General features: G+C 45.2%; 1 protein-coding gene across 1 annotated transcript in view; it reads right to left on the bottom strand.

Moving 5' to 3' along the window:
* The window catches only part of NUP43 (nucleoporin 43), a 67618-nt gene extending 53507 nt beyond the window's left edge, over nt 1–14111 (bottom strand). The window contains exons 1-2 of the mRNA XM_083176508.1: nt 13816–14111; nt 9245–9367 (exon numbers count right to left, since the gene is read on the bottom strand). Of these exons, the coding sequence (XP_083032634.1) occupies nt 9245–9367; nt 13816–13935 (243 nt within the window). The 5' untranslated portion in view covers nt 13936–14111. The remainder of the gene's footprint in view (nt 1–9244; nt 9368–13815) is intronic.
* Nucleotides 14112–16901: the final 2790 nt, after the last annotated feature.

Genomic DNA, 16901 nt, shown 5'->3' with positions numbered 1-16901 from the left:
AGTCTATACGAACTGGGATACCGCTTCGCCCTCCTGTATCCAGCAAAACTACGAGTTCAATATAATGGCAAACCATATTACCTAGAAACCCCCGAAGCTGCAAAAAATTTTCTAGACTCCCTGCCCCAACAACCTCCTACAACCATGGATGATGCGGACTGAACCGATTGACCAACAGAAGTCTCATCCTTTCCCTACATTCCTATGTTCGTATCTAATGGACTGGTAATATACAGCGACCCTTTCTTCATATTTTATGCTAGTTTGTTATATGATATTGCCCTTCTGAGCCGGTTTGGGGGGTTTGGGTTTGTGCATGGCTGGGGCTACCATACCACATGCACCCCCTTGGATTCTGTAGTGAGGGAATGTGTGTTTCTTGCTGACAGGGTCCCAATGGCAGGTGCGGGCTCGCACCCCCCTCGCCAGCAACAACCAAATAATGTTCTCCTCCCCCTGTTGGGATACCCCATAGTTGATCACTTTAAATACTGGTCCACACGACCACCTGTTTTGATTTACGAAAAAGTTCAAAAGTTTATTGCCATGACTTGGTTACTGTTCATAATATATGGTACACGATATATGTTATGTGATGTGAAATGGCACTCTGGGTCAATATTGCCCCAATACAGTCTGCTCGCTGGGACAGACTGGGGGCCCCGAAAAAACTCATTACTAGTAGCACATAGACCCCGTGAGGGGATTGGTTAATGATGCCCACCATAGCCAATAGACCAACTAGGACACAGAACACGTTAAAGTTCGTGTCCTGGAATGTGGAGGGACTAAATTCACCGATCAAAAGACGTAAAGTAGCAACTCATCTGAAACGCATACGTCCAGATGTAGCCTTTCTACAAGAGACACATTGGGATATTAAGGATCCCAACGTACTAAGGGATTCCTGGATTGGGGAGTTCCGGGCAGCCTCCTTCACAGCCAAACATAGAGGAGTGTTAATATTATTCAGGAAACACCTGCCCTATACGATTCGAGACACTTGGCTAGACCCAGAGGGCCATTTCTTATTTATAAAACTTGAGCTATGCGGGTCAAAATATACACTAGCAGCAATATATGCCCCCAACGGACCTAATACCCCTTTCTACACATCACTGTATACTAAACTATTATCCTGGAAAGAGGGAGACCTAATTATGGGCGGCGATTTTAATAATGTTATGTCGACAGGGCTAGACAGATCTGGACGGAGGGCCGGTGGGTACAACACAACTACGCCCTCCCCCATCTCACTATTATTAGATAATTTGGGCCTATGTGACCTCTGGAGATGCCAGCATCCCACATCCAGAGAGTACACCTTTTATTCCCACCCACATGGCACCTCCTCTCGTATCGATCTCTGGCTGATCACAAATTCTTTATATCATCAAGTGGTAGAGTCAGGAATAGGGCCGATCGACCTATCTGATCATGCCTGGGTCTGGTTTACACTCACTCTGAAAAGTCCAATCACCACATCCTATAATTGGCGATTTCCCTCCTATTTAGCCCACTCCACAGACTTCACACTTCATTTGAAACATGCCTTCTCCACCTATGCCTCGGACAATGCACAACATCTAGGGAATATACACCTATTTTGGGCGGCCTCAAAACCAGTGGTTAGGGGACAGGTAATGGAATACGTTGCCAGGAAACGTAAAAAATTAAACCTCGCTATTGCCGACCATAGCAACCGCCTGTCGGATGCATATAATGCTATGCTCCTCAATAACTCTGTGACATCCAAAACGGCATATACAGAGGCAAAACAAGCTTATGATGCACTATGCACGGAAAAGGCCCAATTCTCCCAAGATATCTCCCGTAATAAATATTTTAGAAGCTCAAACAAAACGGGAAGACTTCTGGCCAACCTAGTCCGCTCACAATCTGCCCCACTACACATATTACAGCTTTCCACGCAAAATGGAACATTGACTTCGAACCCCGCTGAAATTTCAGCAGAATTTCAGAATTATTATAAACACTTATATGAAGCACCAATTGACAGGCCCATAGAAGGTATGCAGTTTTTACAGCAGGCCCAACTGCCTAACCTCACAGCCGAAGAGAGGGAAGCACTTATCACCCCAATCACGGAGTTAGAAATAAAAGCAGTGCTTAGCACCCTAAAAAAAGGTAGATCTCCAGGCCCCGACGGCTTCAGTGCCGAATATTACCAACTAATGAAAGATAGCTTAACCCCTCACCTGATATCGTTATTCAACTCTCTGTTACAAGGTAATGCACCTCCCCCAGAGTTCACAGCTGCACGTATAGTGGTGTTCCCAAAACCTGGGAAAGATCCCCAACTAGTTCAATCTTACCGCCCAATATCCCTACTGAACCAAGATCTAAAGATCTTTACCACATTATTAGCCAGGAGACTACAGCCTATCCTACATAGGATTCTACACCCAGCCCAGACTGGCTTCGTGAGAGGCCGAACCTCTGTTCACAATATCCGCACCTTAACGGCGGCCTTACTACGCTATAATTCTCTGCACAACAAAGAGGCGATCATTGTAAGCTGCGACGCAGACAAAGCGTTTGACCGCGTCTCCTGGCCTCACTTATTGAGGATACTACAAACACAACAATTTGGCCCAGACTTTATAAATATTTTTAATATGCTATACTCCTCCCCGGAAGCATGCATAACCATTAACGGACTGAACTCACCAACCTTTAAGTTAGCCAGGGGTACACGCCAGGGCTGCCCATTATCCCCACTATTATTTAATCTGGCATTAGATCCCTTAATACGCACCTTTTACCAGGAAACCACATGGCAGGGATTGGAGCTGGGGGGGTCGGAGGTGAGGGTGTCCGCCTTCGCTGACGATCTTCTATTATACATCAGCAACCCTAAACAAGCCCTTCCCAAATTATTGGGGATACTGGAGGTATTTCTAAACATCTCAGGCTTTCTGGTTAATTATCAAAAGACGGAAGCGTTAGCTGTCCACCCCGAGGCCCAGAATGGATGGGGAACCACTTTCCCATTCAGATGGACCACTGAATTTTTAACATATCTTGGTCTACGCTTTTCCAGCAAGGTAACAGATCTATATGACCTAAACTACTCCCACTTCATCGCCCAAATGATAGCAGACTTCCAAAGATGGAGACACTTACCACTTTCATATATAGGACGATGTAATCTTTTTAAGATGGTTTCCTTCCCTAGATTATTGTACCCGGTTCAGATGCTCCCCTTCCTGCTGAAAGACCAGGATGTCTTAACCATAAATAGAGCTCTCACTAAGTTTTTATGGGCCGGCAAACGCCCCAGAATTTCCCAATTGAAACTGCAACAGCTTCAGTCTAAAGGTGGTATTAACCTACCATGTATACAAGATTATGCCCTAGCTGCCAATCTGCGTTACGCAATAGACTGGGTGAGTGGCACAAATAATTACACGCACAGAGCACTAGATCAGTCCTTCCTCCACGAATGCACCCTTGACGCCTTACTATACATACCGCCCACGTCTGCCCCAACACATGTTAGAGACAATCCCCTACTCCAATCACCATACAGAGCCTGGCGCATCACACGGAAACGACTCCGTTTGCCACTCACAGTATCCCTTCACACACCACTAATCCATAACCATGCTTTTCAGGATGGAAACCCAGACTCTATATTCTTTACATGGCATCTACAGGGACTCAGGTCGATATTTCAGTTCCTAGGTGAAGACTATACCACTCCTCTCACCCTGACACAGCTAAAAGAAAATTTTCCCCAGATACAAATCCCCCTGTTTGCCTACTTTCAGGTCAGAAGCTACATAACGAAAAGCTTACAAAAACTATGCAAAGCAGGCACTGACAGAGCGTTTGACCTGATGATAGTTTACAGAAAAGGAGAACCAATACCCACCTCAACACTATATGCCCATATCCGTCCCACTTTAGACCTTTCCAAGGTCAAAAAAGGATTGACACACTGGAAGGAGGCCTTTCCTGACACACCAATAGAAACTATCATAAAAGCAACAAATTCTTTAAACAAATTACTCATCTCATCTTCTTACGCCGAGATGCATTTCAAGATCCTACATAGGGCCTATTACACACCCAAACACCGCTTCTTAATGGGAATATCGGACGACTCCAATTGCTTCAAATGCCTATCCCCAGAAGCTGACATCTACCACTGCTTGTGGGCATGTCCCACAGTGCAAATTTTTTGGCAGGATGTACTGCAGTACATCACCCACACACTAAAAATATCTTTCAATATAACTCCCTCATGGGCGCTATGGAATATACACGAGACGGATACGCCTTCATCCCTTCCCTGGGGTACCAGGTGCCTACTGGCAAAAATAGCGGCAACCACTAAAAAAAACATCCTCTCCCAGTGGATACACTCCAATCCAATATCACTACAACTCATGCTCCCAAGACTAAAATTCCTCTACCAGATGGACTGGATAGAATGCTTATTAGACACAGAAACAGGGGCCAAAAATTTTTTTGACACATGGTTATTATACATCATTTCTCTCACGACCCAAGAGAAGAACAACATTAGACGCGCAGTGTCACTCACAACCTGGTACAACATGGCCACCCTGGAAAGGGGACAACCTCCCTTTTAGAATAGCACTAGATGTCCCATATGTGCTCTATGATAATCAATGTTTGAAATGTCATAAGGTTTAACGTGTGCCATTACAATGCATAACCCTCTATTGCTACCTATGTAAATTGAAAATTGATATGTCACTCACTATTAATATTGTTGTGCCATGTATGACTTGATTTTGTTTAATAAAAACATATTTCAAAAAAAAAAAATCAGTGTTTGAAATTTTCTTGAAAATTTGAGAATTTGCTATTCATATTTTAAGCCTCCTAGTGTCCAAAAAAATTAAAAGGAGGTTGAAATAATGATGGAAACATAAAGTAGACATATGGTCTATGTTAGTTATTAACTATTTTGAGTGGTATGATTATTTGTCTCACAAGCAGAAAATTTAACATTTTGAAAATTGCTAAATTTTCAATTTTTTTTACGACATTTTGGTATTTTTCACAAAAAAACACAGACTGTATCGACCAAAATTTACCACTAACTTGAAGTACAATGTGTCACGAGAAAACAATCTCAAAATCACTGGGATAAGTAAAAGCAAAAAAAAGTTATCCCCACTTAAGTGATACATGTCAGATTTGAAAATAAAGGGCTCGGTCAGGAAGGCAAAAACAGGCTGCGGCGGTAAGGGGTTAACATATTTCGCAGCTTTTTACACAATAATAAAAGTAAAATTTTAACATAATTTTCTTGGGACACTAAACAGATAAAAATGCTGAAAAAGCTAATATACGTCAGCTTTGAGTGCCCCTTGTAGGAATTATTTTCGGTACGGCTTTCCTAGCACGGCGCCCATCGCATTAATCGTATACATTTCTATAAGGCATACAATCTGTGCGATACGTGCGATTTCGGTTTTTAAATCGCATGTATCGTATGAAAAACAGTAAGGTACGATGCGTGCGATTCGATGACTGCGATGTATGCGTTTAAATCGCATGCATCGCACTCATCGTTTACTTACTCATCGTCGAGGGGACGCGGATACCTGTGAAGGTATCCGCTGCGCTCGCCACGCTTCGGGCTCGGTGGCTCGCTGCGCTCGCCACACTTAAAATCAACTCCACGCCGACATGGATAGTGGGGGTACGAAAAGGTCGGAGGACGCGTACCGCCGCCCCTCACCACGCTTTGGATTGCCACAGTTTGGGGAGGCATTAACAATGGAAGTGGAGTTGACATTATAAGCACACAATTTGATGCATCAACACTTAAAAATCAAATATTATCTCATTATAAACCACTAAATACAGTGTCTTTTTAAATGCACCCCATTCTTAACACCACCCCCACTATGAACGCCAACCCGAAGCGTGGCGAGTGCAGGCGGTACGCGTCCTCCGACCTTTTCACTATCCACGTCGGCGTGGAGTTGATTTAATAAAGTGTGGCGAGCGCAGCGAGCCACCGAGCCCGAAGCGTGGCGAGCGCAGCGAGCCCCGCGTGGGGACGCATATACCTGTGAAGCCCGCGAGGGGATGCGGATACCTGTGAAGGTATCCACTGCGCTCGCCACACTTTATAAAATCAACTCCACGCCGACGTGGATAGTGGGGGTATGAAAAGGTCGGAGGACGCATACCGCCGCCCCTCGCGGGGTCGCATCAATCGGATGCATCTTATGACATTAAAACAGTACGACCGATGCAATACATGTGATAAAAATGGATACGATGAAAAATCACTGTAGTCGCATAAATCGTATACATAACATGCATCTTATGGTGCAGAAACACATAAGATGCATGTGATGCTTGCGATTAAGGACCGATACATGCGATGTTTATCGTGGGCGCCGTGCTAGGAAAGCAGTACCTTTTTTTCTCTCTTTTTTGGTTATACAATTGTATTAATTCCCTATACAAAGCCTGAATTTATGGCATTACCCCCTATAGGGAACATCTGACTATAAAAATACTTGAATTGGGCTGTGCGGATTAACCCCCTCTGTATGAATTTATGTCAGGATGACAGTAATAAGATAGCAGGAGTTGCAGAATCTAGTTTCACATTTGATCTGTATCCTTTTTCTTATAAAGTGGTTGTTTTACGTTTCCCAGCAGAAAAAGGGAATAAGACAAAGAAAGTGCAACACTACGCAATTAACAACCAGAATAAATGTTTGAAATTGATAATCCAAAAGAAATTAATGAAACAAGGTTAGACAGAAAAAGGATTGTTACATGATGCTGAAATTATACTTGCACATAAAACCGATAAGTGAATAGCAACAATGTTGCATCGATAGGGAATTCAATTGGGTAACAAGAAGCTGATCAGGTTCATTTCTTCAGTCGAACTGCTTGTGTAAATACTTGGGGCCTGGACATTTAGGTTTTAACTGGACTTAAAAAGAGCTAGTGTTTTAACATTTACAAAATCTCAAAATATAAAAACACAATATACATAAGATAAAGAGATTCATAGCTCTGACAAAAGTGCTCCCTGACACTTCTCTCAGAGGAAGTGCCCCTTTTTAACCAGGTCGGACAGAGGAACTTCTGGAACACAGCTTAGGGATCACAGTTAAACTGTGTTCAAATAAATGAAATACTACTCAGATACAACAAACAAATAAAAAAATGATGACCGCAATCAGTAGCTAAATGTTCATTAATGCTCTATTAATTGCTGCCATAATTTTTTTATTTAATGTATTCATTTCTACAGACAATCCCTCTGTTAAGCATCCTTATTATATAAAAGGTAGAACACTGATATTCCCGCTTCTCCGTACCCGGTTTACCCACCTTTCCTCCCTATAGTCCATCAATCAGACTGTCCTGTTGCATCCCCATGCAGTGCGGCTCCCCCTCCCTCCCATAGCCTAAATTCTACCAGTACCTGATGTTTCTGGATTTAAAGAGGTTCCAGGCCATGTTATTTGGAGCGACTAGCCCTTTTTAAGCAGCTTCTCTTAGAGAGACAACTCTGACAGGTGCCAGAGTCTCATTTACTTGACCTTTTTGTTATTACTTGGCACAGGTCTTAAGACTTATTTCACAAACACCACATTTGTTCACCAGTGGGGGAAAAAGGAAGTTTTTTCGGTACTTATGTAGTAACTGGGCTGCCGATTTTGAAATCGGGTCCATCGCATCGCACCCGACCATATCGCATGCGATGCGATGCGATGGACCCGATTTTTCCATAGGATTCAATGTTAAAATGGACTGAGTCCATTTTAACATGGAATTCAATGGGAAAAAGGGGTCCTTTTCATACCCCTACTATCCAAGTTGGCATGGAGTTGGATATAAACCTGTGGCGAGCGTAGCGAGCCACCGAGCCCGAAGCGTGGCGAGCGTAGCGAGCCCCGCGAGGGGACGCAGAATACCGTCCCCTCGCGGGGCTCGCTTCGCTCGCCACGCTTCGGGCTCGGTGGCTCGCTACGCTCGCCACAGGTTTATATCCAACTCCATGCCCACTTGGATAGTAGGGGTATGAAAAGGACCCCTTTTTCCCATTGAATTCCATGTTAAAATGGACTCAGTCCATTTTAACATTGAATCCTATGGAAAAATCGGGTCATCGCATCGCATCGTATGCGATGCGATATCGCATCGCATCGCATCTGATTGTATGCCTTAACTTAAGGCATACAATCAAAAAATCGGCAGCCCAGATACTACATAAGTACCGTTTTTTCTTATGGATCAGTTGCTTTCACAAGCAACAGTTTTGCGGCGTATGTAATGTTACAGCAGGATCCTACCTGAGCTGTCTCTGTACGGTGCAACAGCAAAGAGGCACGGCAGCCATCCTAGTTAGTAATTATCATGGCAGTAACATGGCGACCATGCCGTGTTCGTACTGGTATTTTGTCGGACAGATAAATACGGTGTGTGAAAGAGCCCTAAAGGTGCCCATACACGGTACAATATTTAAGTGTGTTTTGAACTAGATTGCATTGGATCGTATGCGATTTGCGCGCAATGTGATCCGAAGCTAGTTCAAAAAGCACAATCTGAACACTTTGTGTGCTGTGCGATAAATATGAAATGCAGCAGAAACTTAAAAAAAAAAAACATTTTAAGAGGGCTAGCAATGTCTCAATACCATTTGTACATTTAAAGACTAATATAGGATTTTATTTATATACAGGTTGAGTATCCCGTATCCAAAATGCTCGGGACCAGGAGAATTTTGGATAACGGATTATTCCGTATTTCGGAATATTTTAATATTTCAATGATGTATTTTGAAGTATCTTGCATTTATGCTGTATAAACACATAATATACACACAAATATATTTTATTACCACATAAAATACACACAAACATATTTTAATTGTTCAAAAAACAAGGTTTCAAAACGTGTAACAAAATGTGTGTACTATCTCAGCACTGAATTTGAATGCCAAGCAATCATTGTCTTGCACATATATAGTGCCAGTTACATATCATGTCCCCAGTGATGCTGTTACATATGTCCCCAGTGAGTTTTTAGCAAAAAAAAAAAAAAATTTTCACTTTCTGGAATGTCCGTATTTCGGAATAATTCGGATAACGGATATTCGGATACGGGATACTCGACCTGTATTCCAAAAAGACTCTAAAGTCTTCCACAGTTCACCATTTTTATCGCTATATATGTGGCCTTGATAGCAATTCTGACAGGTTACCTGCAAATCCATCACATCACCTTTGTGTTGAATATCGCACAACAATTTAGGATCTGCTAGATAATCTTCCTCCATACTAATGGTACCAAAATCACCAGTGGACCATATGGACACTTTGTTTTCCTATAAATAACAAAAAAAAAAAATGAAATAAAACCACAAAAATATCGAAACACAAAAACTGTTTTATCAACTCATCCATTTCCTTAGCAAATAACAGTTATGCAAGATTGTAATTGAAAGATTTTCAAAAGAATAGATCTCATTTGTATGTTTGCCTACCAATAACTTCCATTTAGCAAGTTCACAGGTTTAAATTATAATTAATACCCCATTTCGCTCACATCGCCATAATAACCTGGGTTATTGCCAGGTTGACCCAGGTCAAGGTGCAGTGTGAAAGTAACAAAGTGAAATAACCCAGGTTGAGCAACCCGACATTATAGCAAGGTTAAACACAGGTTGTTGTGCAGTGTAAAAGAGTCTGACTTAACCAAATTCAACCTGGCAGTCCACTCAAGGTGCTAATTGGCTTTTCCTGTGTCTCCCACTGGGAGGTCAGCGGCCAGCACACTGTAGACATCAAAATGGCAGCATTTTAGAAGTTCAGTAATGTAAAGCCCCGTACACACGGGGGAGATATATTGCTGAGCAATATATTGCTCAGTTTCTCCTTTTCACCAGCGACCAGAGATGGTCGTTGATGAAAGGGAACCTCTGCCAGCGGTGCCGCAGAGGTAATCAGCTGGTCGCAGGAGCAAGCTCCTGCGACCAGCGATTAGAACGGGGCTGAAAACGGGAGCGCGCACCCGGCGATTTATCGCCGGGGCACTCCCATCACTGGCAATATGGTCGCCTGCGACCATATTTCCAGCGATTTCAGCCCCCGTGTGTACACAGCTTAAGGGTTCACTGCCAACTAATTGTAGTGATGAGGGAGCTGTTGAGAGTCAAGGGGCAATGCAGAGATATGCAGGCAAACTACAAGCAGTCAGAGTATGCTACAGAATGTCAAAAGCTACAATAACCTCACCGGCTGAATCAAACAGCAGTACAATAGAAACAAATCATGAACTCTTTGCAGAACCGAATCGTATATTAGAGCCGTGGACGCACTTTAAGCAGCTGTGACAGCTATTTTGAATGCTACTACTGGACAGTTAGCCAACAGGAGCTCGCGGTCCAACAGCCAATAAGAAACAGCAGTGGTGGCTCCTTATTGGCTGCCAGGCCGCGATCTCCTATTGGCTCACGGTCCAGCAGGAGAATTCAAAATAGCTGTGGACCTGCATTCAGTATAAATCCGGGCAGCACGCAGCTCTCTGTCCGGCTGTGACAGCTGCTTACAGTACCTTGTGAGCATCCGCAATAGTAAGATGTGGCAGCATTTCAATCCTCCTTGACACCGAGCAATTTACTCCCCCTTGACAACAAGCAATGTATTCCCCCTTGACAACAAGCAATTTACCTTGGCATAGAGCATGAAGCCCCCTAGGCATCGAGCATGAAGCACCCTAACAATGAGCATGTAGGTAAGTGGCTCTTATGTTTCAAATATGTAATGGGCATCATGGTGTGTGGCCTAATGTGTAACTGGCATCACGGTATGTAGCACAATGTGTAATGGGCATTATGGTGTGTGGCCTTATGTGTAATTGGCATTATGGCGTGTTGCTTTATGTGCAATGGGCATTAGGACATAGAACCTGTTAATTTACTTGAATCCCACCACTGGAAAGAGGTATAAGTAATACAACTTTCAGCCCAAAGCAGTGGCATAACTAGCGCTCTGCAGCCCTAGCGGTGGCGGCGCTACAGGGAAGCAGCAGCATGTGGAAGAACACTGTACATGTATTCCCTGGGCAGCCCTCTTATTCCTCCCCCCCCCAGACACCGGAAATGCGCGCCCTGCGCTGACCTTTCACCCCTGCCAAGACGCCGGAAATGTCTCCCCAGATGTCGGATATGCGGGGAAATGTCTGGGGACAGGGCTGCCGGGGACGGTGATCCTGGGAGCAGCTGCAGGACCAGGTGAGCTGCAGACACCGCACAGCACAGACACTTCGCAACGCCGGGACACCATCGCCTCCTGACAGGTGCCGGTGCGGGGGTATTTATAGTTATGCCACTGGCCCAAAGCCTTGGCTCTGATCCTGCATATTCCTGGATTATACCCCATTTCCACTAAAATCGGGAAAGCACAGATAAACCTGTTGAGATCTTTAAAATGGCCTTTATTCATTACGTTGCCCTGGAAGGACCAATCAGTGACTTTTCTATTTACCAGTGTATAAAATCCCAAGTAAGAGCCATTTCCACTAGACAAAACCCTGCACATTACCAAAAAGAACCCCAGATCAAAAGATCCAGGAGTTTTTCCTTGTAGCCATTCCCACTGAGCCAATATACCAGGGTTTTTTCGGCAGTGGAACTGGGGTATTATTGAACACTAGGTGGACTCCACCACAAAATATGGGTCATGGGTTAGCATGAAAGGGTTAACACTCACTACTTATATTTACACTGTAATGTGTATTGAACTGTGGCGCTCTTTATTTGTACTCCATTTTTGTTATGTTATGCCAAGTTTTGTTTTCCTGTACTGTTCCTTTGTACGGCGCTGCGAAACACTTGTGGCGCCTTATAAATAAAATTATAATAATAACACAGGCAGTGTGAATTTTCAACCTAGGTCCCGTTCACTGCATAGGGAAAGCTGTTCTCCAGGCCTATAGAAATGTCATCTCCAAGTGCTAGAAGAGGTAAAGCTGGCTAGTGCCACTTTTCATCCAATTCCAACGGATCAGGCAAAGAAATCTGATGAAAAGTAGCAAATTTTTGGTACTTATATGTTAGTTGGGAGCCCACTATAGTTAGTACGCTAATACCACTACTATCCATGTCAGCATGGAGTTGATTTTATATAGTGTGGCGAGCGCAGCGAGCCACTGAGCCCGAAGTGTGGCAAGCCCCGCGAGGGGATGCGGAAAACTAACCAAATAGCTTAGTGGCCGCCCAACTAACATAAGTACTAATTGTTTCATCTCAGCTTTCAATCTGCTGTCCAGCATGCAACGAATCCAGTGATCGCAAGTGCTGTACCTAAGAATTATCGTATCCAGCAACACTTGCTGGGGTCACATAGGATACTTTGTATACACAAGGACCACAAATTGTGTATTGCATGAGATCCTGCTGCCAGGCAGTTCAAGGAGTGCAACTTCTCCCCTTGGAGAAGTTGTACAAGTGTATTGGGAACTTTACATCTGTCAAAATCCAGGCTCCTCCCTGTGGTATGAATGGGTTTCAACGTGCAACAAGCTAAAATGCTCAATTTAGAGGCAATGCCAAGAACCAGTGGCAGGAGGAAAAAACAGATGGGTACCGGATGACTCATCGACAGCCAGGATTCCAACTGTGGTTTCTCAGACATCTGATTCCCGACTTACATCGGCTATTTTCCTGTGACAGTGTCCACGACTCCAATAGTGGGAGACCAGCTCCCACAGAGGGAGAATAGAACAGGTAGCGAGCACAGCAGGACTTCAGGGGTAGATTAAGCTCGGTGAAGTGATAAAGTTTCTGTTTTTTATCACTGGCCAATCAGTTCCTACCTGTCATTTTTCAAACTATGGCCCCCATTTATCATTGATCACATTTACAATGCGATCTGGGCGGAATATTACCGCCCAGGATCGCATTGTAAAATGCGATCATTTCACCCGAATATATGACCTGCCAGGGTGCAGGGCTCCGGAAGGACCCCGTCCCTGCGATGCCTGGAGAAGGAAACCGGGGGGGTCTGCGCATGTGCGGTTATGCGCTGACCCCCCACACTGCCGTTGGGCAGAGCGATATGTAGCCATAGGCTACAATGGGCTATCACCATATCAGAATGGCGATAGCCTAGGGCTGCACGATGTTGATACATCGGGCAGCTTCACATCCCCCATAGAAAACAATGGGGATGGGGGTGCAGCCGGCGGCGCTGCAGGGGGGCATCGCAGCAGGGATCGGAGATTCCTACTGCGGTCCCCTTTAATACATTTAGGTGATACTTAATATTTGCTGTTAACCCCTGAAAACATCAGTTTAGCCGGGTTTAGCCGCAAATATTGCTTGATAAATGGGCCCCTAAGCCTGTAACTTCCCAGGTAGGAGCTGATTGGCCGGTGATAAAAACCAGACAGTTTATCACTTCACCGAGCTTAATAAATCTGCCCCTCAGTGCGCTCACCCCTCTGTCGGGCTCCTCACAGTCAGGATTCCAATGCTGGATAAACGACCGTTGAAAGACTGTTGGAGGGTTATATCATACACAAACAGACATCCACATCCCCAAGTACAGGGCAGGCGACATCATAGGGAAGGGACCACCAGCTACTATACTACACGAAATAAGCACATAGCAATATAACATAAATAACACATTATTCCAACATGATGCCCATTCTGCAGACGGTACTAATACTACTGCTGTCCATGACCACATGGACATGGTGGGGCAGAGATGCGAGCTGCCATGCCTGCTGTTGATGCTCGGATGATGGTTGCAGCAGTGCTGTAATCACCTCATTGTCCCAGGAGCCCGCTGCGAACACGTCCGGCTGCTGCAGAGAGGAGGCCGATACCGGGCGCCAGCGGGTCTTGCTAATTTTCTGCGATACAAACTTTGCGACCATGTTCTCCATGATGTCCCCTGTTCCGGGCAGCGAGTGGAGGTCGCTGTCAGGACAGGCGCTTTACCGTGGGGAATGCGTGTACTACTACTGATAGAAGACCGCCAAAATGATCACAGTCAGCACCAGCATGCAGTTACTGTACTGGGTGTCAGTCAGCGCACGGTCTGCTGCCCGCCCATTCGGTGATGCTGCGTTTTCCGCCCCGCCTGCACCACACACAGGCGCCGGAGAATGGGATTGGATGCTCCGAAAAACGTCTCCTGAAAGCACTTCACCATTTTGTTGGTTTGTAAAACGCTGCTACACACAATCTACCATGAAGGGAATGGACTCTAAAGGTGCATACACACGTTCAGATTTTTCTTTCTGATCTATCTGGTGGGAATAAAAACCTGGAGCACCAAATGCAGGAAAACTGAGACAAATATATGCTTTGGTAAATTTGTTATATCACAATGATTTCAACAAATTGTCTGACTGATCACTGTGTGTTCAAGCATTTGGGAACAATTTTTTTTTTTATTGTCATTTGCTCCCATACATTTCCAGGTTTTTGTTCCCACCAGATAGATCGGCATTGGACAGAAAAATCTGTACATATGTGTACGCACCTTATGCAGTGGCAAACGCAGGATTTTCAGAAGGGGGTTTCCAGAGGGGCGGAGCAAAGCACGGAGATGGACACTTAGGTGACCCAGTATATACCGGGTCAGTTAAAGTATTATAGATAGACCAAATGTATATAAATAATAATAATAAAAAAAATATATATATATATATATATACATATAGTACATACATACAGGGGCGTCAACAGCAGTGTAGACCCCTGGGCATAGCAATGTATTGGGGCCCCTACCGATCCTCCAGCAGTAGGGGTGGGGGAAGCTTTGATGTCCCGCGGGTGGTAGGGGGTGTTATATAAACCGCTCAGCATGTAGGGCTCAGTAATATCCACTAATTACCCCTTTACTGCACAGATGGTGGGAGATGGGGTGGGAGAAGGGGGCATTGGGCTGAATAAAGGGGCCCTGATACATAACTTCCAGGGTGGTAGAGGATGTTTAATACAGTGTAGTGGAGTGGGCTTATTATTCATAATTTTCTGGTGCGAGGACAGCTTGCTTGACTGCAGATATCTCCAGTTCCCGGAAATAGATTTCTTAAATTTTAATGAAATTGAAAACTAGAGAATCCCACCTACCAAATGGTATTGGGGACTAGGGGATCAGAGTTCAGGAGGCAGAGCAATCCGCCAACGAGTATATAAAACTACATACCAGGTGTGTGGAGCTGGGGCAGTAACCAGCTGCTGGAAGGCTGATATCTCTGGTTCTGGGAACAGTAGAGACAAGCTACTAGGGCCCTTCAAATGGAGAGAGTCCCAGCTTTTGGAATATACCCCCAGAAAAACTCTAAGTCAGACAGAACCTGAAATATCTGACTGGGAATAACAATTAACATGCTTGGATGGGGACCACTGCTTTGAAGTCAGATATCTCTGGTTCCCAAGGACCGATTTTTACAATTCTTGTATCCATGGAAAGAGGGGACCCTCAGCTTTCAGATGAGGGCCATTAGACTCCTGGGGGGGTTTCTGGGTACTCAGAAACCCCCCCTGCGTGCACTACTGCTTATGGGCATTATAGCAAACTCTTGTCACTACAATTCCCTTTACGGGCAGGGGTGGATTGGCCATAGATCCCACAGGGAAGATTCCCAGAGTTCCGATGTGGGCAGGTGAGGGTGATAGACCATACTTGCCTACCCTCCCGGAATGGCCGGGAGTCTCCAGAAAATCGGGTCCCCCTCCCGGCCTCCCGGGAAGGTGGGCAAGGCTCCCGCATTCCCCCCAGAGCCCCCGCTCCCCCCCAGAGCTGGGTAAAGAAGTGCCGTAAATCGTGGGTCCGGGGGAGGGGGCAGGACTAAAATTACGGGAATTACGTAATTTCACATAATTTTAGCCCCTCCCCCTACTCGTGGACCCCTGAATCGCGGCGTTTGCATGGATTTGGGGCGGGGCTTTGATACGGCAGCCCGCCCCCGACCTGCACATTTTGTTGTCCTCTCAGGGCTTCTCCCGGAGAGGGACATTGAGAAGTCGGCAAGTATGGATAGACTGGTGTTGGGGGCAGGGCCATTTTAGCAGCATTATGGGTCCCCGGCCAGAGCAGTGCAGTGGGGCCCCTACGCATACCTTCCAACATGACCCATTCCAGGAGGGACACAATGCTCTGCTTCTGGACTTCCCTCTTAATGTATGATTACCATTAACTGTTTAAAGGTGCATACACACTGTACAATTTTTTGACCAACTTTTTTGACCAATTTTGTTCATTTCGGAGATTGTGTACGAAATTGGTCAAAATTTCTTTCAGTGCGTTTGCGACGAATGACAAATGATGATGTGCCTGCCCGCCAGTTCATCAAGGTTGTTCATCAACTGTGCATGCAGCTCAATTTGGATATCTTTCTAAAAGAGCCTATATACTGTAGCTAGATCTTTCGTCTGTTGTCAATATCATTTGTCAACATCGTTCATCCAGGACACTGGGTTCAAGGGAAATGTCTTTCAAGGAAATTGGTCAAAAGAATTGTACAGTATGTATGCACCTTTAAACAGTGGCGTCACTAGGCATGTGCGGGGGGTGCGGGCCGCACCGGGTGTCACCAGTCTCTGGGGTGACACCTGCAGAGGAGATGGAGCTGTGTCCCCAGCGGGTGCGTCCTGCTGGGGACACAGCTCCATCTCCTCTGCAGGTGTCACCCCAGATAGTGCTGGGATCAAAGAACTGATCCCAGCACTGACAGACAGTCCGAGCAGGGGGCGACGCTGTGGAGGAGAGAGGCGGCGATTTGAAATTGGCGCCTTTGTGGCCGCCAATGGAAAATGCCGCTCGCGGCGTTTAAACACTGGTGCCATTTGGGAGCCAATCACGGCTCCCGAATGGTGAACCAATAGGAAACGGCCGCGG

This window comes from Crinia signifera, chromosome 3 (assembly GCF_055691185.1).
Source record: "Crinia signifera chromosome 3, ASM5569118v1, whole genome shotgun sequence".
Lineage (NCBI taxonomy): Eukaryota > Metazoa > Chordata > Amphibia > Anura > Myobatrachidae > Crinia > Crinia signifera.
This window is presented reverse-complemented; position numbering and strand designations above follow the sequence as displayed.